Below are 23,697 nucleotides of genomic sequence, written 5' to 3' on the forward strand. Positions count from 1 at the left end.
GTTTACTATCAGGGTCATAAGAAAACCCTTTCACAATTAACTCCATAATAAAACATGCACTGTTTGCTTCTATGGTTGTTGCTTTCGCTTTTGAGTTGAGTTACAGTTCAAACACATGAAACATTACCACACACTGCTGAAACCTTCCACACAAAAGGACATGCTCTGCTCTGGTGTTCAGTGTGTGTGTGTGTGTGTGTGTGTGTGTGTGAGCGGAGCAGGGGGACGCTCTGAATCCCAGCAGCCAGCAGATGAAGCGTGGGTGGATGAGAAGTGACGGGCTGTGCACTGCTCCATCAGTGTGCGTGTGTGTGGAGAGAGAGAGAGAGATGGGGAACACCCGTACTTAGACATTTTAACCTGGATTCACCTCCATCTGTAAGGCAGCTGCTGTCTTTGCACATTTCAGCTTTACACAGCACCATGTGCTCACGCAGACAGTGAAAAAACAAATCAAAAACAAAACGTGTTTTAATCCCGATGACTAATAATACAATTTAATCACATCACTAATTATACACTACCTGACAAAAGACTTGTCGCTTATCCAAGATTTAGGAACAACAAATAATAACTTGACTTCTAGTTGATCATTTGGTATCAGAAGTGGTTAATATGAAAGGCAAAGGCCTCTAGATTACACTTATTTTACCAAAATAAAATATGATCATGCCTTGATTATTAATGATTTAATCAGGACATTAAGGTCTGACTTTACTTAGACAAAAGTCTTGTCACTGAACAGAAATAATGTCCAGTATAGAATATAAAGTCATGCTGCAGTGGAAACAGAATGAATATTGTGTCTGACTCCATCATGAGCTTGGAGGACTGCATCCATACATCTCTGCAATGACTCAAATCACTGATTAATAAAGTCATCTGAAATGGCAAAGAAAGCGCTCTTGCAGGACTCCCAGAGTTCATCAAGAGTCTTTGGATTCATCTTCAATGCCTCCTCCTTCATCTTACCCCAGACATGCTCAATAATGTTCATGTCTGGTGACTGGGCTGGCCAATCCTGGAGCACCTTGACCCTTTTTGCTTTCAGGAACTTTGATGTGGAAGCTGAAGTATGAGAAGGAGCGCTATCCTGCTGAAGAATTTGCCCTCTCCTGTGGTTTGTAATGTAATGGGCAGCACAATGTCTTGATACCTCAGGCTGTTGATGTTGCCATGCACTCAGCAGATCTCTCGCACACCCCCATACTGAATGTAACCCCAAACCATGATTTTTTCCTTCACCAAACTTGACTGATTTCTGTGAGAATCTTGAGTGCATGCTGGTTCCAGTAGGTCTTCTGCAGTATTTGTGATGATTGAGATGCAGTTCAACAGATGATTCAGCTGAATAATCGACCTTCTGCTACTTTTCCAAATCATCAACTAGAAGTCAAGTTATTACTTGTTGCTCTCACAACTGGGATCGATGACAAGACTTTTGTTAGGTAGTGTATAATACTATATTGTTCATCAACAGTCTGCAAATACACACCAACATATTTTTATATATAATATACAGCTCTAAGAAAATGGCAATTCTCTGTTTCTCTGGATTTATTATTTGTAGTTTGAGTTAAACTTTATTTATCAGGGGTCGCCACAGCGAAATGAACCACCAACTATTCCGGCATATGTTTTACGCAGCGGATGTCCTTTCAGCTGCAACCCATCACTGGCCAATCTAGCTTATCCAATTCACCTATAGCGCATGTCTTTGGACTGTGGGGGAGGAAACCCACGCCAACATGGGGAGAACATGCAAACTCCACACAGAAATGCCAACTGACCCAGCCGGGACTCAAACCAGCGACCTTCTTGCTGTGAGGTGACAGTGCTAACCACTGAGCCACTGTGCCGCCAAAGAATTTTCAGATTATTGTTCAGAAATTCTTGTATTATGCTTATCTGAGAATTATCAAGTTGTCACATATTACCATAATATTAATAAGAAATGTACTTGAGTAATTAAGTGAATGGCTGAACTACCCCTCATCTGAAGTGTGTGTTTTTGTAAGTGTTAGTGTGTGTTTTGAGTGTGGCAGAAAGGCTCTGACCTGTTTTGATGATGTTGCACAGCTCATAGAGCAGTAGCTTGTTGTCTCCTCCAGTGTCCAGCCGCTGCTCCATGTAGCTGTTAAGCTCATAAACGACGCTCTGCATATTTGTGTCCTGGTACTGCTGGACACAACAAACACACACATACACATGCACATGTGCTGTACACTATAAACACACTACTGACATGTACTGTACATTACTGCTTGTACATTTTGAAATACATTTGGGTTGGCATTCATATTTTCAAGTTCAGCTTTTATTAAATATATATTTTAGACACAATTTGTTTACGATAAGCACATGTTTGAGGCTGGACATACTAGTTGAAAGGGATAGTTCACCCAAATATGTACTCACTATTTACTCTCTTACTTTATGTAAGTGTTTTCAAACCTTTATGAGCTTCTGTCTTCTGTTAAACACAAAAGTAGATAGTTTGAAGAATGCTGACAACTGTAACCATTCATCATTCATTTTCCTTCGGCTTAGTTCTTTTATTAATTAGGGGTTGCCACAGCGGAATGAACCATCAACTATTCCAGCATATGTTTTACATAGCGGATGCCCTTCCAGATACGACCCAGTACTGGGAAACACCCATATACATTCATTCACACACATAAACTATGACCAATTTAGTTAATTTAATTCACCTATAGCGCATGTCTTTGGACTATGGGGGAAACAGGAGCACCCGGAGGAAACCCACGCCAACACGGGGAGAACATGTAAACTCCATACAGAAATGCCAACTGACTCAATCCAGTGGCCCTCTAGCTGTGAGGTGACAGTGCTAACCACTGAGCCACCGTGTCACTACCATTGACTTCCATTGTAGGAAAAACAAATACTGTTTACAGGGGTGCCGCTGGCTGGTACGGGCCACATTACAACATTGTTTATGGTGTCGTGGAAAAAAGTGAAGATGGGGAGGGTGGGGAGGGGGTGGGGAGGGTTGTGGATAAAAGTTGTGAGGCGGGGGGTGGGGATTGTGGGGGTTGACATTGGGGGGGCCCTATTAGTAACTCTGGGAGCTCCAAAACGGCGTGGGCCCTTAGAATCATCCTAAATTTGACCCCCCTAGCGGTGCCCCTGACTATGGAAATCAGTGGTTACAGGTTTTCAACATTTTTCAAAATACCTTCTTTTGTGATTAACCAAAGAACGAAATGCATAAACCTTTGAAACAAGTAAAGAGGGAGTAAACATTAACCAAATTTTCAATTTTGGGTGAAATATCCCTTTAATTAGGGACACTTAACTTGCATTTTAAACTCTTTATTTGAATATGGCAACACATTATTGCACTATATTATGTTTCTATGAATACAACTCTGACAGAAGCTCCTCCCATATGAGCCAATCACTGTAGGTAATAAGCCAGCAGACATTATCCATAGCAACAAAGTCGACCCCACCCTTACTCTTAGCTAACTCTCCTCTCTTTTCCCTAGTAAAACTTTGTCTCGGCAGCTTTGTGAATGGATTTTTGAAGAAAGCTTTAGATTTAGAGCTTTTAGTGTTAAGATAACATATTTTGGGAATACAGGCCCAATCCTAGATCAATTTGAATGTACAGTCAAAGTTAAAATGATTGGATTTTATTCTTTTTCCCAAATGATGTTTAGCAAAGCAAGGAAATTTTCACAGTATTTTCTATAATATTTTTTCATCTGGAGAAAGTTTTATTTGTTTTATTTCAGATAGAATAAAAGCAGTTTTTAATTTTTTAAGGTGAATATTATTAGCCCCCCTTAAAGGGCACCTACGATGAAAATCAAAGTAAGCTGTTTGGACAGAAGTGTGTGTAGGTACAGTGCATCCACAGTCATATTGGGATGATATAAACACAATAAGTCTCTTTTTTTACATTTCCTGATGTTAAAATAGGATCCAAATCCCTCCTATTTTGAGGCCCACCGCAACGTGACGTAGGAGTGCAATTTTCCCCGCCTAACGAATTGATTGACAGTCGCGTATTCACATGTCTCCATAGTAACGTGTATAATCATATCAACAAGACAGGACGTGCGCAAAGCAACCGGGATTAAAAGATCTGTTCAGCTCTCTGTGATCATCAATCATCATCAAATGTGATCAAGAATGAGTTTCACAAGTTTAAAATGTGTTTAAATCAGTGCATGTTTGTATGTTTGTAATGAATTACAGCGAACTTACAGTCTTTATTTTATCAGCACAGCTGCATGTCAGTACAATTATAAAAGACGACGCTTCAATCCCGGTTTGTAGACGTTAAATCAGGTTTATTTTGTACAGTAACATAACATATATCCATACAGCAGTGGATATTAACGTGTATCCTGTCACATTTGCCATACTAAAACAGTGGACAGTTAAACGCGCACGCTGTATGTGTGTGTCTGTATGTGAACTTTGTAACGACATCATGTGTAACTCATTGAAAGGCTTGAATTAAGTCAACAACAAATACATCAAATAATCATTGGAAAACTTCTTACTGTAATATTTCTCACAAACATTACGTGAGATCTGCTTCCTTCATGTCTGTCACTGTGCTGTTTATCTGACGCAGCCGAGGCGGAGATTGAGGCACACTCTGACAGGCACGTGGGAAAGGTGGGCGGGGAGAACTAGCATTAAAGGCACAGGCAACAAAAACAGCTACAATGTGTTCAGAGCAGAAAGTCCCAATGTTCTGAAAGGTATAATAAATAATCTGATGAGTGTTTTGAGCTGAAACTTCACAGACACATTCTGGAGACACAAAAGACTTATCTTAAATCTTGAAAAAGGTAGAATATGTACCCTTTATGCAATATATTTTTTCAATTGTCTACAGAACAAACCATTGTTATACAATGATGATAACCCTAACTTAACCTAGTTAAGCTTTTAAATGTCACTTTAAGCTGAATACCAGCATCTTGAAAGATATCTAGTCAAATATGAGTTACTGTGATTATGGCAAAACTAAAAGAAATCAGTTATTAGAATGAGTTATTAAAACTATTAAGATAAGAAATGTGTTGAAAAATGTACATACTAATAATTCAGCAGGGCTAATAATTCTGACTGGTTGTTTTTTATTTGGAGAGCGTCTCCATTTCATGAGCAGTGAATGGCAGTCCAGAGCATGGATGTCTATTTCTGGCGCTGTGTGAAAGGTCAGAGTGGGCCGGTGGATGAGGGGTGTGTGTGAGGTGCTCCCCCATGGGAACGGCTCCCTACGCATCCTGTTTATGCAGACCAACATGTGACGCACTGAGGACAAGCAACGTCCCCACTGTCCTTCTCCAAAAAGTCCTTGTTTGCTCTCAGACCCCGGTTCTACACTGTCTGCTGTTCTTTGTCCCTCTCAGTTTACAGGGCACCTATTTGACCACTTTTATAAGATGTAAGATAAGCCTTTGGTGTCTCCAGAATATCTCTGTAAAGTTTCAGCTCAAAATACCCATTAGATAGATTTATTATAGCTTCTAGAATCTGCCCATTTTGGTATCTGACTACAGACTACAGTTTTTGTAGCCTGTGGCTTTAAATGCAAATGAGCTGCTTCTCCCTGCCCATTGTTCCCATGTGCATGTCTGCTTCTCATCATACATTATGTCAGATAAACAGCAGTCAGTGATAGACAGACTCAGATGAAGCTGAAATACAGCTCATTAGTTAAAAATACCAAGTAAGTTTATTTGCTGGATTTGTGAAGTTTATTCAAGCCTTTCTGAAATGATGAGTCTCACACAAATGCTGTTTGCAGTACACACACACACACACACACACGCACATATATATGCACGTTTACTGACACCATGCGGCCGTGGAGATCATAGCGGTTAAAAATTAGATAGCGATTTTACTGTCTTTATTACGAACATTAAAATCATTTTAGACTTGTAGAACTTATAAAAATCACAGAGAGATGGAACAGATATTTTAAACCCAGTTTTTTGCAAAAAAAGTTCTGTGGATATGTGTATACATGTTATTATGGAAACATGGCGCCTGTCAATCATTCAGTGGGCGGGGGAAACCTAACTCCCACATCACATTGTGGTGGGCCTCAAAATCACTGGGATTTGGGTTCTAATTTAACATCAGGAAATTTAAAAAAAGAGACTTATTGTGTTTACATCACTCCAATATGACTGTGGACACTATACCTGCACGGAGTTCTTTGCAAACAGCTATCAAAAGTTGATTTTGATTATAGGTGCCCTTTAAAAGGAACTGTTCACCCAAAAATATAAATTCTCTCATCGTTTATTCACCCTTCATGGGTTTCTTTCTTCTGTCGAACACAAAAGAAGTCAATTTCCAGAACCTTTTCTTTCACTGTTCTTCATTGTTGGAATGATCTTCCTGTTCCCACACAGACTGCTGATTCACTGGTATCATTTAAACGACAACTAAAAACCCATCCCTCTTCTATAAACACTTCTTTTTTATGTTACAGCCTTATTCCAAAATTTCCTCAAAATTCTACACACAATACCCATAATGACAATGTGAAAAAAAAGAGTTTTTAAAATTGTTGCAAATTTATTAAAAAATAAAAAACCTGAAAAGGTGCATTCCGTTTCCACTGATCATTCTTAAGATGTTTCAGCAGCTTCATTGGAGTTCACCTGTGGTAAATTCAGTTGATTGGACATGATTTGAAAAGGCATACACCTGTCTATATACAGGTACACCTGTCTATATACGATCCCAGGGTTGACAGTGCATGTCAAAGCACAAACCAAGCATGAAGACAAACAAATTGTCTTTAGACCTCCGAGACAGGATTGTCTCGAGGCACAAGGCTGGTGAAGGTTACAGAAAAATTTCTGCTGCTCTGAAAGTTCCAATGCGCACAGCGGCCTCCATCATCCCTAAGTGGAAGATGTTTGGAACCACCAGGATTCTTCCTAGAGCTGGCCGGCTATCAAACTTGAGTGATTAGGAGGAGAAGGGCCTTAGTCAGGGAGGTGATCAATAACCCGAGGGTCACTCTGTCTGAGACTGAGACTAGTCAGGATAGAGGGAAAGATGAATGCACTGTACAGACACATCCTGAATGAAAACCTGCTTCAGAGTGCGCTTGACCTCAGACTGGGACCACGGTTCATCTTCCAGTAGGACAATGACCCAAAACACTGAAAAAATATCAATAGAGTGGCTTCACAACAACTCGGTGAATGTCCTTGAATGGCCCAGCCAGAGCCCAGACCTAAATCCTACTGAACATCTCTGGAGAGATCTGAAAATGGCTGTACACCGTCGCTTCCCATCTAATCTGATAAAGCTTGAGAGGAATGGGCAAAAAGACAGATGTGCCAAGCTTGTGGCATCATATTCAAAAAGACTTGAGGCTGTAATTGCAGCCAAAGGTGCATCAACAAAGTATTGAGCAAAGGCTGTGAATACTGATGTACATGTGATTTTTCAGGTTTTTTTATTTTTAACAAATTTGCAACAATTTCAAAAAATCTTTTTTCACATTGTCATTATGGGGCTATTGTGTGTAGAATTGAGGAAATAAATCAATTTATTCCATTTTGGAATAAGGTTCTAACAGTTCATTTGTATAGTTAGCACTTCTTGTGTGTATTGTCTCTTCTTGCTGTATCACGAACTGCCTCCTCAATTGCAAGTCTGTTTGGACATATGCATCTGCTAAATGACTAAATGTAAATGTAAGATATTTTGAAAAATGTTGGAAACCTGTAGCCATTGACATCGTTTATTTCTACTATGGATTAGGGTTGTCAAAAGTATCAACTTTGATACCAATCAGTGCTGCAATTTTAAAAACTGCCATTTCCCGCTAACATTTGAGCACTCTTGAGCAACCTTACTTTATTCGGACGACCCTACAATGGAAGTCAATGGTTACCTTTTTTGACAATCTTCAAAATATCTTCTTTTTTCTTCAACAGAAAGAAACTTATAAGAAAGAAACTCAAAAAGGTTTGCAATCTCTTGTGGAAGAGTAAACAGTGAGTACATGCTCATTTTTGGGTGAACTAGCCCTTTAACGTCTCCATCTTGGTCCCCTAAATCAGCAGGCTTAAGTGTGTGAGAGTGCGTGTCTGCGCTATCAGACCATTAAAGTGCCAATGATCTCATTATCAGGTCGTTGCCTCTGCTCATATAAATCTGTCATACGGTTTGAGTCCTCCACGTCATTTTCATTTAACTGACACTTTTATATTTAGCAGCTGTGTTTGTGTGTGTGTGTGTGTGTGTGTGTGTGTGTGTGTGTATGTGTTGAGAAATTAGCAGAAACTTTTTGCTGTTCCATGAGTGCATCTCCCCTGAGAACTGTCCCCACTTGGGACACTGTGCCTTTTGGCATGAATGTTCACACATTTTTGCTACAAACTTTAATAAAGGGGTCACATATTACATTAAAAAGCTCCCCCTTGAGATCTACTTCATTCTAACATTGATTTCTTGTGATGTAATCAAGTTAAGGAGGTAGTTCACCCAAACATTACTTAATATTTACTCTCCCTCGATTGGTTACAAACAATTAAGATTTAATTTTTTCTATTAAACACATAAGATGATATTTTGAAGAAAGCTGGAAACCTGTAATCACTGACTTGAGTAGGAAAAAACAAATACTAGAATTCAGTGGTGTTCAGCTTTCTTCAAAACATCTCCTTTTGTGTTTAACAGAAGAAAGTAAATCAACAATGTTTGAAATGAGTAAAGGGTGAGTAAATGATGATGGAACTTTTGTTTTTGGGTGAGCTATCTCTTTAAGGTAAACTCTTACTGCAGTTATAAGACATCAAATGTGATTTGCCTATTTCCCCTGAAGGCCTCTAAAATATCACTACGATATAATTTCACTGACACTTGTTACCAATCTGCTAGATTCCTTTAGTCAGCTTACTCTATTTTATAAAGTAAACATAAAAATGGTATATTTAGTGTTGTTAAACAATTAATCTGCTTTTTAATCCGATTTAAGCTGCTTTGAATTAAAAAGTCTTGTCGCCTATCAAAGTTTTAGGAAGAACAAATAATAACTTGACTTCTAGTTGATCATTTGGTATCAGAAGTGGCTTATATGAAAGGCAAAGGCATCTAGATTACGCTTATTTTACCAAAATAAAATTTGATCATGCCTTGATGTTTAATGATTTAATCAGGACAGTAAGGTCTGACTTTTCTTAGACAAAAGTCTTGTCACTTAACAGAAATATTGTCCAGGATAGAATATCACCATCATCTTACCCCAGACATGCTCAATAATGTTCATATCTGGAGACTGGGCTGGCCAATCCTGGAGCCCCTTGACCTTCTTTGTTTTCAGTAACTTTGATGTGGAGGCTGAAGTATGAGAAGGAGCGCTATCCTGCTGAAGAATTCACCCTCTCTTGTGGTTGGTAATGTAATGGGCAGCACAAATGTCTTGATACCTCAGGCTGATGTTGTTGCCATCTACTCTGCAGATCTCTTGCACGCCCCCATACTGAATGTAACCCCAAACCATGATTTTTACCTTCACCAAACTTGACTGATTTCTATGAGAATCTTGGGTCCTTGCGGGTTCCAGTAGGTCTTCTGCAGTATTTGTGATGATTGGGATGCAGTTCAACAGATGATTCATGGGAAAAATCGACCTTCTGCCACCTTTCCATATGGTCAACTAGAAGTCAAGTTATTATTTGTTGCTCTCACAACTGGGATCGATGACAAGACTTTTGTCAGGTAGTGTACAGTATATATAGTACTTAGTAATTATGTAGATTTACACCACTTATATACTGTTTTTAACATTTCACGATGATCATTTAATTCGATTTTACTGATTATATCAGTGTTTACATGCATAGACAAACACTCAAACAAAAGTGATGCCTCACTTACCCTGCTAACTTCTTTAGCTGAGGAGTCATCTGTCAAAAAACACAAGAAAACCATGTCAAAACTCATAAAGACATACTTTAATGCTTTTGTTCATTTACAATATCATTTAATTACAAAATCTTGTGTAGTCAGATATTTACTTACAGACTTTTTATGACTTAAACTTTATTGAATCCAACGGTATCACCCAAATTTATTTCTGGAATACACACTGATCTGACCACTGATTCACAGCTCCAACACACATAGAGTTGAAGTCAGAATTATTAGCCCCCCTGTTTAGTTTTACCCCCAGTTTCTGTTTAACTAAGAGAAGATTTTCTCAACACATTTCTAATCATAATAGTTTTAATAACTCATCTCTAATAACTGATTTCTTTTATCTTTGCCATGATGACAGTAATAATATTTGACTAGATATTTTTCAAGACACTTCTATACAGCTTAAAGTGACATTTAAAGGCTTAACTAGGTTAACTAGGTTAACTAGGCAGGTTAGGGTAATTAGGCATGTCATTGTATAACGATAGTTTGTTCTGTAGACAATTGAAAAAAATATAGCTTAAAGGGGCTAATAATTTTGACCCTAAAATGTTTTTTTTAATTAAAAACTTCCTTTATTCTAGCCAAAATAAAACAAATAAGACTTTCTCCAGAAGAAAAAAAAATATTATCAGACATACTGTGAACATTTCCTTGCTCTGTTAAACATCATTTGGTATATATTTAAAAAACTAAGAAAAGAATTAAAAGGGGGCTAATAATTCTGACTTCAACTGTATATACTCTAGCATAAAACAGCTGTGTTGTGACATAATCATAGTAAAAATAAAAACCCTAAAACCAAAATTATGTGAGTTGAATTTTAGGCCATTGAATGCCAAACCCACCAAAACAAGCAACCAAGCAACCAACAAAATGTTTTCAGTTTCTAGCTGTCACATTTACAGCTGATTAAGTCAAAAACTTTTTTTTCCCCTGCCTGGCTGGAACACCGTGTTAAGGGAACATTCAATGAGTAACTCGTGTAGCCAAACAGACAGTCTTCAGTGATGAGTATTCTTTCTCAAGCTACACAAGCTTGAAAAAAAACAAGCTTCAAATTTCAATACAAAAATCAAAGAATTTATTAAATGAGACCCAAGACGTGCAGCATAAATGCTTAAAGGAGCACTCCAATTTTTGTATATATGCTCATTTTACAACTACCCTAGAGTTAAACCATCAAGTTTTACCATTTTTCAATCAATTTAGCCCAACTACGGGTTTTGGCAGTGCACTTTTAGCTTAGCATAGCATAAATCACGGAATCAGATTAGACCATTAGCATCTCGCTCGAAAAAATTTTAAAATTTAAACAGACCCTCTAGTTTTTCACAATTTTGTGATCGCTGAATTCAACGCAAAATCAACAAAAAGTGATTCTAATTTTGTGATCATGCAAAATTCTTAATTTAAATGCAAAATAATCACAAAAAAATGAATTTAAATCTCATGAATTATAAACGATATAATTAAATTGTATTATTTCAGTTTGCAGTTAATTGTTTTATGTAGACTTTTCATACGTAGCGCACGTGATGTATTCGAGTGTCTCTCGAAATATGACGTCTCACCTACACCCTCACAATCCTTACATTACATGGAAGTGCGGGAGAAATGTTTTGCAGCCTATACAGTAAGCAGACGCGGATGAAGCGCGAGTGATTTACATGTGAAGTCAATGCAAAGATGCGATTAGATATTCTACAGTGCAAATCGAGTACACTGTGGCGTTTTGTGCACTTGACTCATCAGGTTGCAAAAGAAAGTGGGAGCAAACATCTAAAATGGTGCAATAGAACAGACAGAAAAGCAAGCTGCATACAATGATGGAGATTGGTTCAAGGATGAACGCCGCTGGACGTGACCAAATTGAATTTTTGCTTTACATATATGGCTGGAATTATCATGTCCATCAAATTGTATAATAAATAAATGAAATTCGCTTAACTCCCTCCCTGGTGTTGACAAGAGAAAACGTTTCCCTGCCATTGACAGTTTAGTTTAGGTGTATTACGGTAGGGGAAGCCTTAACGCATGTCCTATGTGTAAGGTAAGGCAAGGCAAGGCAAGTTTAGCTATATAGCACATTTCATACACAGTGACAATTTAAAGTGCTTTACATAAACAGGAATAAAAGAAGCATAAGAACAAAAACAGATAATAAAAATCATTAAAAAACTGATAAAAACAGGTTATAAAAGAATGAAAAAGAAGAGAAAAACATAATACATGAGGTACATGATGTAACACGCTTCGGGGAGTGAAATCTGAGAATGATAAAGTAAGATCATGGGTAAAAATAGGAGTTATGCAACCTTCCTTTGGCTTAATCTCTAACGTTTTATTTAAATACATATAAATATAAGTGCATGTAGTCTGAAAAAATATAGCTTAAAGGGGTTAATACTTTTGACCTAAAAAGGGTTCTTAAAAAATTAAAAGCTGCTTTTATTCTAGCCGAAATAAAACAAATAAGACTTTCTCCAGGAGAAAAAATATTATCAGACATACTGTGAAAATTTCCTTGCTCTGTTAAACATCATTTGGGAAATATTTGAAAAAAGACAAACTGTATAAAAAAAACAGTTCTCTACCCAAAACACATGCTTGTGTACGACACACAGGCACAGCTGTGAATACATGCACACCACAACAGGGATAAAACGGGAGAATCCGTCACCTTCTCTTGTTCTCCTGAAAAAACACCTGTATCTGAGGTCAGCGAGTTTGCAACAATCTGGAGACGCTCAGCAAACTCTTCCTTCTGGCTTCTCCATTTAGCAAGAAGCTCACTCAGTGTACAAAACACAGGAAGTGATGCATATAAACATCTTGCAGAATGTAGCTCTGTGGAAGCATCACTCGCTCACAACACAGAGTACTGTCACATACAGAAAATGGCTAAGAGGTCTATCTCAGGTCAAAAGTTTATGTGCAATTTTTATGATCCAGAGCCATTTAGCAGATTATGCAAAGGGGTGTAAACTTATGACCACAACTGTATTTGAATGATTGAATAGTCTTTGCAACAAAATTACAAAAATGTATTTGGCATAAAAATATGCACATTTGCAGGTTTTGTCAGAAGGAAGGAAAAGAAAAGAGGGAGGAAAGACAGAAAAGGAAAGAAAGAAAGAACGAACGAAAGAAAGAACGAAAGAACAAAAGAACGAAAGAAAGAAAGAAAGAAAGAAAGAAAGAAAGAAAGAAAGAAAGAAAAGAAAGAAGAAAGAAAGAAAGAAAGAAAGAAAGAAAGAAAGAAAGAAAGAAAGAAAGAAAATGAAGAAAGAAAAAGGAAGCAAGAAAGGAAGGAAAGAAGAAAAGTAAAAAAGAAAGAAAAGAAGGAAGGAAGGAAGGAAGGAAGGAAGGAAGGAAGGAAGGAAGGAAGGAAGGAAAAAAAGAAAGAAAGAAAAGAAGGAAGGAAGGAAGGAAGGAAAAAAAGGAAGAAAGAAAAGAAGGAAGGAAGGAAGGAAGGAAGTGAGGAAGAAAGGATTAAAGGAAGAAAAAAGAAGAAAATAAAAGAAAGAAGAAAGAAAAAAAAAAAAAAAAAGAAAGAAAGAAGAAAGAAAGAAAGAAAGAAGAAAGAAAGAAAGAAAGAAAGAAAGAAGAAAGAAAGAAAGAAAAAAAGAAAATAAAAATAATGAAGGAAGGAAGGAATGAAAGAAAGCAAGGAGGAAAGAAAGAAAAGAAAGAAAATGAAGAAAGGAAGGAAAGAAGGAAGAAGGAAAAGGATAAAGAAAGGAAAAAAGAAAGAAGGAAGTATGGAAGAAAGAATGAAAGGAAAGAGTAAAGGAAGGAAGGAAGGAAGGAACGAAGGAAGGAAGGAAGGAAGGAAGCAGATGAAGGAAGGAAGGAAGGAAGGATGAAAAGCAAGAAAAAATTAAACACAGGAAAGAAGAAGGGAAGAAAGGAAAGAAAGGAAAAAAGAAAGAAGGAAGTATGGAAGAAAGAATGAAAGGAAGGAAGCAAGGAAGGAAGGAAAAAAGAGGACATGAAAAGAAAGAAAGAAAGAAAGAAAGAAAGAAAGAAAGAAAGAAAAAGAATTACAATTTCCTAAAAATGATAAAATGATACTACATATACATACATATATATATATATATATATATATATATATATACACACACACACACACACCAGACACATGCAGGGATGGCGCGTCCATAGATACGGCATAGGCGACCGCCTAGGGCGGCATAATAATGGGGGCGGCAAACCTCCCCCCCACAGGGCGGCATAATAGCGAGGGCGGTAACTTTCGTTTTCGAACCCCTACTCACTGATATCCGCGACCATCACAACCCCCCCTCCCCCACTTAGCGTGATTTCCGCGACCATTATCACATGAAACATGCGGTGTCTTAAACTACTGTCTAAACAGAAAGCTCATTAGCTTTAAGAACAGAGTATTAAAGTGTCTCTCTGCACCCAGCAGGTTGTACTGGGCAGCTCAGGGAGGGCCATATTCCACTTTGCGCCACAGGCTACCTGTGCCCACGTCATACTTGTTCCATTTCTGGTAATCCCAGGTGGAAATGTTTGGTAATCAATGCAGGGACTTACAGATGTGTTCCTCACCCTGCTCTCTGTGGGCAACAATCAGCACCTTTATGAAAACTGAACTCAAAACTCTCCATTCAACAGGAAAAGTCAAGCAGATATCAGCAGTTTGACATTATCCTTTGACATTCAATAACGTTTAGTGACAATGGAAAATCATGGAAAAATTACAGCAAAGGAAAGATAGAGAATAATCAAGAAATAGCATTAACACTCTCTATCATAAGCTCCATCTCAGGAGTGCCCAAACTCTTTTGTATAAAGGCCAAAAACCGAATATCATAGAGAGCCGTGGGGAGAAGGTAAATATACCAAACCATAATACATTAAAGTTGCATGGTAATTTCCTAATTTATTTAACTATATTAAAAAAAAAAACTTCACTTTTAATCATGCAAACTAATGCAGTAAACATTTTTAAATGATCATTTGTTGCGATAAAAACAAACAATCATATTCACGTGCTGTTTATTAAAGAGCCCCTATTGTGGGTTTTTGAAAATGACCGTCCATGTAGTGTGTCACACAGTTCAAGTGAAGTGAAGTGAAATATCCAGCTAAGGCTTAAATCTGAAAGTGGACAGTTTTTAAAACTATTGATTCACCTTTAAAAAAAGAGTCGACTCCTATGAATCATCTTCATAACGAGTCCTTAGCCGTTTCAGCGTGACATGGCTACGAAACATAAGCCCCGCCCAATTGTTGCATGCGCAAACCCGGGAAAATTTAAACCTGCGGCCCCGCCCACTAACACAGCAGCAAAGACAAACAGACCCTGAAGTCATCACGAGTCATGAAGACGCTGTGCTTTCCTGGATATTGTTGGAAGTGTGAGGGAAAGAAGTGATTCAGCACGCTTACAATGGGGGATTCATTCATTTGTTAAAGGAAGGATCAGAAAAGACTGCTGATGTATGAGACTTGTGAGACTAATGGACAGACAATACACCAGGGGTGCGTGCAAAATAAGACCAGTTTATTAGGCACAAAGGCAGCCTGCAGCACGCTGAGGAGGAGCGCTGGTGAGCGCTTCAACCCCCTGGCTGGGGATGTGATCTCTGGGCAAAGCAGAGTACAGGTAAGCCCTGAGAACATATAACACTTCTCACAAGAGGTGCCACAGCAATGATTGCAAATAGAAATGATCTACAGCTGAGAAGGGAGAAAAGCTCCTAAATGAAAGATAATTAATGAAATCAGACCTGGCCCATGACATGTTTCATAAGTGTAAGTGAAAGGCTGTCTCCTGGTTTTCTCTAGCTTGCAAATGACGTATTTAATTGAGTTGTGTTACTTGTAACCGCTTGTACTGTATCAGGTTAACTCTTTATATTCTTATATCGCGTCTAATGCCACGTGTGAACGCATCGTGTGCTGCTTTGTTTACGGATTTAAATGCGTTCGTGAGCTCGTGTTCCACTGCCGTTTGTCATTGATATGGCCACCGTCAGCTGGTTCTTCACACGTGCGGCGGTCAAGGTTCAGAATAGTTCAGCTTCTGCTGCTGTGTGGAGTAATACTGAATGTGTATCATAGTTAAGAATGGAGCAATATGCTGGTGTTTAACTACACTGCTTTTGGTGGTAAGGTGTCTGAATAACACTGTTGAGTAAGTTTTCCTATGAAGTGTGTTTCAGGGCGTCCACTGCGATCAGATTCTATACCAGTGTTGGGGACCCGGGGGCTTGACAAACCGCGCTGGGCATTTGTCTCACGCTGAACGCTGTCGACCAATCACAACAGGCTGTCATAGGTATAATCAGCGCAGATTAGCTTCGTGCTAAGGAGGGGTTTGGGAACAAATGAATCGCTGAACGATTCATTTGGGAGTCGCTGGGATAATGAGGTAAAATAAATTCATATTATAAGTGTTTTTTGACCTTGCATGCACATGAGTATGTTGTTGGAGACCCATATAACCAAAATATGACCCTTTTTAATGTCTAATATGGACTCTTTAATAGTTATCAAAGTGATAGTTCACCCAACAAAATGAATTTACTCATTATTTACTTGTTTCAAACTTTTATAGGTTTCTTTCTTCTGTTAACCAGAAGATGTTTTGAAGAAAGCTGAAAACCTGTAACCATTGGCTTCCATAGTATTTGTTTTCCCTACCATAGAAGTCAATGGTTACAGGTTTTCGACATTCTTACAAATAGAAACCCTTTAAGGTTTGAAACCACACCAATGTAAGTAAATTATTAATTTTAGGTGAGATATCTCTTTATTTTAATTGGATTTAGGTATTGGCTTTGTTAGGTAAGTAAAAGCTTATGTAAAATCTTAAGTACTTTATATGTACTAATAGACAACCAATGTCTTAACAACGGACACTTGTTGCTAATTATTGCTACTTAAAACCTTAAAATCTTCTCGTTAAATTTGATGTTTCACTCACATAATTATCTGTATGGTATTTGGTTGAATTAATGGTTTACGTACTGACACAAGAAGACCACAAAGTGGCAAATCTGATTACGACTAATTTGATGAATGAAGCCAATGTATTAATGAATTCTTAGAAATCCTTGGAAATGCATCCAGACGTTCCCTGTCTGGCACCAACAGCATGGAAACAAGCTACACATTGAAGCAGCCTACTGTTATTGAATTACGGCACATTGCAGGATTTTCTTGCCGAACGTCATCAGCGGCTCTCCTGCATGGGTAAGGTCATCCAGGCCACTGGGCTAATGACGGGCTGAATGAGTGGGTCATGAATCACGCTGTGTACACGTGTGTGTGTTTGTGTGTATTGGGTTTGGTGGTTTACACGGACAGAAATTTGTATAATGACATGCAGCTGAAGTCAGAATTATTGGCCCTGCTGAATTTTGTTTCTTTTTCAAATATTTCCTAAATGATGTTTAACAGAGCGAGGAATTTTCACAGTATTTCCTATCATTTTTTTTCTTCTGGAGAAAGTCTTATTTGTTTTATTTCGGCTAGAATGAAAGCAGATTTTTTAACCATTAAGGGCAATATTATTAGACCTCTGAAGCAATATTTTTTTCATTATACAATGACTTGCCGAATTACCCTATCTTGCCTAATTAACCTAGTTAAGCCTTTAAATGTCACTTTAAGCTGAATACTAGTGTCTTGAAAAATGTCTAGTCAAATATTTTGTGCTGTCATCATGGCAAAGAGAAAACTTCAACTGTAGGTATGACCCAGTAGTATTAATGTGGTTTACAAGGACATGACTTGTGTCCTTGTAATTCAAAATGCTTCAAAGTCATGCTGGTGTTTTTTCATGTTCAACATTTGCTGTGAAGGATGGGTTTAGGGGTAGGGCTATATGTAACAAGTGATTTGTACTACATAAAATACATCACACTTATGGAGAGTCCTCATAAACCACCAATTCCAACATGTGTGTTTGTGTGTGTACTTGTTTTTATAGCATACAGACTAATGGAGACCAAAATTGAGGTCCCTATGGCTAAACATGATTATAGATCACATCGAATGATGCTATTTTATATTTGTATATGATGTTATTTATATATGATGTTATTTTATTTGATACAATATTACACGTTATTGTTTATTTATAAATATTTAAATATGCAGTTTCTTCTCAGGGTTGGGTTTAGACCTAGGGGTGGAGTAATGACTATAAATAAGCAGTTTTTACTGTATAAAATGCGTTACACCTATGAAAAGCCCTCATAAACCACCAATAACAATGTATGTGTGTGTGTACTTGTTTTTATACCCAGGTGGGGAGTTAAACTTGAATGCACACAGACTCATGGGGACTTTTGTCACCGTGGGGGCCAAAATTGAGGTCCCCATGGCTAAACATGCTTAAAAATTATACAGTATGATGTTAATTTATTTTTATACTTGATGTTATTTATATATGATGTTATTTTAGATGACGTTTTTTAATTTGATCAAATATATGATGTTATTTTATATTTATAAAAATATTAAAATGCAGTTTTTATGTGAGATTTGGGTTTAGGGGTAGAAGTGGGGTACTGACTATAATTAGCAGATTTTACATTACATTATAAAATACATTATGCCTATGGAGAGTCCTCATAAACCACCTCTTCCATCATGTGTGTGAATGTGTGCTTGTTTTTATATCCCAGTGGGGACTTCAACTTGAATGCACACAGACTCATGGGGACTTGTGTCACCGTGGGGACCAAAATTGAAGTCGCCATTGCTAAACATGCTTATAAATCACACAGAATGATGTTATTTTATGTTTATATACAGTATGACGTTATTTATATATGATGTTATTTTAGATGACGTTATTTTATTTGATCAAATATATGACGTTATATTACATTTATAAAAATATATTGATTTCCAATTTGGGTTTAGGGGTGTGAGTGTGGTACTACTGACTATAATAAGCACGTTTTACTGTATAAAATATATTACCCCTAGTCCTCATAAACCACCAAGTCCAACATATGTCTGTGTGTGCTTGTTTATATACCCCGGTGGGGACTTAAACTTGAATGCACACAGACTCATGGGGACCAAAATTGAGATCCTCATGGGTAAACATGTTTATAAATAACACTGTATATAATTAGCACTATAAATTAGCACTGTCACTTCACAGCAAGAGGGTCGCTGGTTCGAGTCCTGGCTGGGTCAGTTGGCATTTCTGTGTGGAGTTTGCATGTTTTCCCGTTCGCATGGATTTCCTCTGGGTGCTCCGGTTTACCATCACAGTCCAAAGACATGCGCTATAGGTGAATTGGTTAGGCTAAATTATCTGTAGTGTATGTGTGTCAATGAGTGTGTATAGATGTTTCCCAGAACTGGGTTGCAGCTGGAAGGGCATCCACTGTGAAACTGTGTAATATGCTGGAATAGTTGATGGTTCATTTGCTGTGGCGACCACTGATAAATAAAGGGACTAAGCTGAAGGAGAATGAATGAATGGTACCTGTGAGAGTTGGGTTTAGCGTTAGGGTTGGGATAGAATATACGGTTTGTATAGTAGAAACATAATTACGTCTATGAGAGTCCCAGCTGGGATTATGGAAGTCTGTGTGCATGTGTGTTCGTGTGTGTGTGATGGTGTGGTACGGGATCAGTCCAGATGTAGCATTTCTCTGGAGGCAGAGCAGCGAAAGGTTTGGGATTTATCAATTACACGAAGACGGTGTGTGTGTGAGAAGAAAACAGGGCCTAGGAAACACTAGGTGTGAGGTGAAGGGAGCAGACGTCACTGGGGCTTTGGGGGTACTTGTTAGCCTCAGCAAAAGCACAGACACATCATCTTATACATTTATCATATAGACACACACACTTTAACACAAAGAGTGGTGTATTGCTAGCTGATATTTAGGGTTATGGATCTGAACAAACCACTATGTCAAAGTATTAAAGTATCTACTTAATGCACAGCTGCTTATTTAAGGGTTAGTTCACACAAAAATGACAATTCCAGTCATGCACCGATCATAATTTTCCATGGCTGATTCCGATTTTCATAAATTTTCTTTTCAGCTTAGTCCCTTTATTTATCAGTGGTCGCCACAGCGAATGAACCACCAACTATTACACATTTTTACAGTGGACGCCCTTTCAGATCCCGCAACCCAGTACTGGGAAACATCCATACACACTCATTGACACACATACACTTTAGACAATATATCCTAACCAATTCACCTATAGCACATGTCTTTGGACTTGTGGGGGAAAGCGGAGCACGCGGAGGAAACCCATGCGAACGGGTGAACATGCGAACTCCAAACAGAAACGCCAACTGACCCAGCCAAGGCTCGAACCAGCGACCTTCTTGCTGTAAAGTGATAGTACTACCAACTGCGCCACCACGTCGCCTGATTTAGATTTTTTACTTGCAAATTTTCTAACTCGATACTGATTTTATTATTATTATATTTACTCGAATCCATTATAAAAAACTTTATATATGAACAAAATGTTTATTTGTTTTATCCAAGACTGAATTCACAGTAATTTTAGAGGTAAAAAACGATTTTTAAATATGATCCACACTAAAAGAAGCACCATATATTATCTTGGGTAGATGGTGATTTAAAATAGATGGTGTAATTTTAAAATATGAAGTCTGATTTATGAAATTATGCTACAAATAAAGCATACAAAAAACAAATAGCAGACGTGTTGGTTAAAAATCCAAATTCGTTCTCCTCCAGCAGGGGGCGCCTATACAGCTGCAGGAGTACAGCTGTAAACAAAGCAGCTGCTCAGTGTCGTATACAGCTGGGGAATGTCTACGAATTTGATGAAAGCATGAATCCATCCTGCCTTGTATCAACAGTTCAGGCTGGTGGTGGTGGTGTAATGGTGTGGGGATATTTTCTTGGCACACATTGAGCCGAATAGTACCATTTGAGCATTGTGTCAATGCCACAGCCTACCTGAGTATTGTTGCTGACCATGTCTATCCCTTTATGACCACAGTGTACCCATCTTCTGATGGCTACTTCCAGCAGGATAACGCAACATGTCATAAAGCGCGAATCATCTCAGACTGGTTTCTTGAACATGACAATGAGTTCACTGTACTCAAATGGCCTCAACAGTCACCAGAACTCAATCCAATAGAGCACCTTTGGGATGTGGTGGAACGGGAGATTGGCATCATGGATGTGCAGCCGACAAGTTTGCAGCAACTGCGTGATGCTAACATGTCAATCTGGACCAAAATCTCTGAGGAATATTTTCAGTTCTGAAGGCAAAAGGGGGTTCAACCCGGTACTAGTAAGGTGTACCTAATAAAGTGGCCGGTGAGTGTATTTAAATTAAATTTGAGAGATTCCTGCTCTTCTACTGACAACCTATAATAGTCTCTCCAAATGTCTAGAGAAAACATGAGATGAGATATTGTAAATAGAAAAAGTTGACATTTTGAAGGATGTTGAGAACTTGAAACCTCTGACACACAATAGTAGGAAAATCAGCGACAGGTTTCCAACATTCTTCAAAATATCTTCTTTTGTGTTCAACTGAAGTGAAAAATGTCTAATAGGTTTGGAACAAGTCATTTTTGGGTGAACTAGCCCTTTAAATCAGTCCTTGAGACTCCTGTGAGACAGTGTGGATGCTTTTTATTGTCAAAGAAACAGAAGTATAGCAACTGTATTCATTGCTGTATTACTTCTGCTTCAGTCTGCAACACGTGTTCACAAGAGCTGTTTCTTCTACTACAGTCCTTCCTCCTCAGTACACAGTGTTAGTACACAGCACAATGCTTCCTGTACGTCAGCTCTTGCGTCAACGCAACATGCATACTGTGGTGTGGTTGTGTGCCGATGAATTATTAAGTTTACAACATTAACACGGTTACTTACCATGTAATGCTGAGATTAAACAATTTGTGTTGTATAAAGCTCTATATAAATGAATGTAACTTGATTTATTTGCATTATTGATTGTTATTATTTATAAGATTCATTGCTAAGATAAACAAGAGGTTTGGGTATCAGGTCGAAGAACAAAAAACTTGTTGAATCCCACAAACTGCAAGTATACATCTATATATCTTTTGTTTTAGTTTTTTTTGGAGTTGGAGTGGTACTCTTCAATGCATAAATACATGATATCTAAACATTGGTAAAAATTGAGTTATTTATATGTTTGTAAATAAACTATTTATATATATATATATATATATATATATATATATATATATATATATATATATATATATATATATTATTTTTTATTTGAACTTGTATATAGTTTTATGTTATTGTATTTTATTTATTATTATTGCTGTTGTTGTTATTATTAGTAGTATAGTAGTAGTATTACTGTTGTTTCATTGTTATTTATTTATTTGTTTATAATACTATAATAGCATGTATTTATTTATAAATGTATTTACTTTTTATTGTTTATTTTTTCATTTTTAATTATATATTATTATAATTTTTTTAATATTTATTTTTGGCCTTTTTGCCCTTATTAGATAATAAATATGTATTAATATAATACATATTTATTAATTGTTTATTGCTATTTCTTTATTTATTTTCATGTTCATTATTAATTAATTAATTGTTTATTCATTTAATGCTGTTTATTTATTTGATTTTAATAATTTTTTATACATTTATTGATTTATGTTTGTTTGTTTATTTATTTATTCATTTATTCGTGTTTGTATTTATTCATTTATCTATTTATTCATTCATTCATTTTTATTTATTTATTTGTTTTTTAATTAATTTATTTATTTATAATACTACAATAGCATTTATTTATTTATTATTTAATAAATGTATTTATTTTTTATTCTTTATTAATTTTCAATAATTTATACCTTTAATTAATTATTTATTTATATATAATACCATAAGTGTTTTTTTAATTATCATTTATAAATGTATTTATTTTTTATAGTTTATTTATTCATTTTTAATTATTTATACCTTTAATTATTTATTCATTCATGCATTTATTCATTCATTCATATTTATACATTTTTATTATTATTTCTTTATTTATTATACTACAACAGCAATTATTTAATTATTAGTTCATTAATTAATTAATTTATTCATTTTTAATTATTATTTATACCTTTCATTATTTATTCATTCATGCATTTATGCATTCATTCATATTTATACATTTTTAGTATTATTTCTTTATTTATTATACTTTAACAGCAATTATTTAATTATTAATTAATTAATTTATTTATTTATTCATTTTTAATTATTATTTATACATTTATTTATTTATGTTTGTTTATTTATTTATTCATTTATGCACGTATGTATTTATTCATTCATTCATTCATTTTCTTTTCGGCTTAGTACCTTTATTAATCAGGGGTCGCCACAGCGGAATGAACCGCCAACTTCCAGCATGTTTTACGCAGCGGATGCCCTTCCAGCCGCAACCCATCTCTGGGAAACGTCCATACACACTCACTCACACTCATACACCAGCGACCTTCTTGCTCTGAGGCGACAGCACTACCTACTGCGCCACTGCGTCGCCGTATTTAATCATTAACTAATTTTTATTTATTTATTTATTATTTATAAATGTATTTATTTGTTATAGTTTATCCATTTTTAATTATTTATTATTTATATCTTAATTTTTTTAGTTTTTTATTCTTGCATCTATTAATTCATTTATATATTCATTTATTCATGTATATATTCATTAATTCTTTTATTCATTCTTCCATTA

General features: G+C 36.6%; 1 protein-coding gene across 1 annotated transcript in view; it reads right to left on the reverse strand.

Moving 5' to 3' along the window:
- pde10a (phosphodiesterase 10A) overlaps positions 1-23,697 on the reverse strand; it is a 135,339-nt gene that overhangs the window by 55,044 nt on the left and 56,598 nt on the right. Inside the window, 2 exon segments of the mRNA XM_056470342.1 lie at positions 2,058-2,178; positions 9,907-9,935. Of these exon segments, the coding sequence (XP_056326317.1) occupies positions 2,058-2,178; positions 9,907-9,935 (150 nt within the window).

Source organism: Danio aesculapii, chromosome 13, assembly GCF_903798145.1.
Source record: "Danio aesculapii chromosome 13, fDanAes4.1, whole genome shotgun sequence".
Lineage (NCBI taxonomy): Eukaryota > Metazoa > Chordata > Actinopteri > Cypriniformes > Danionidae > Danio > Danio aesculapii.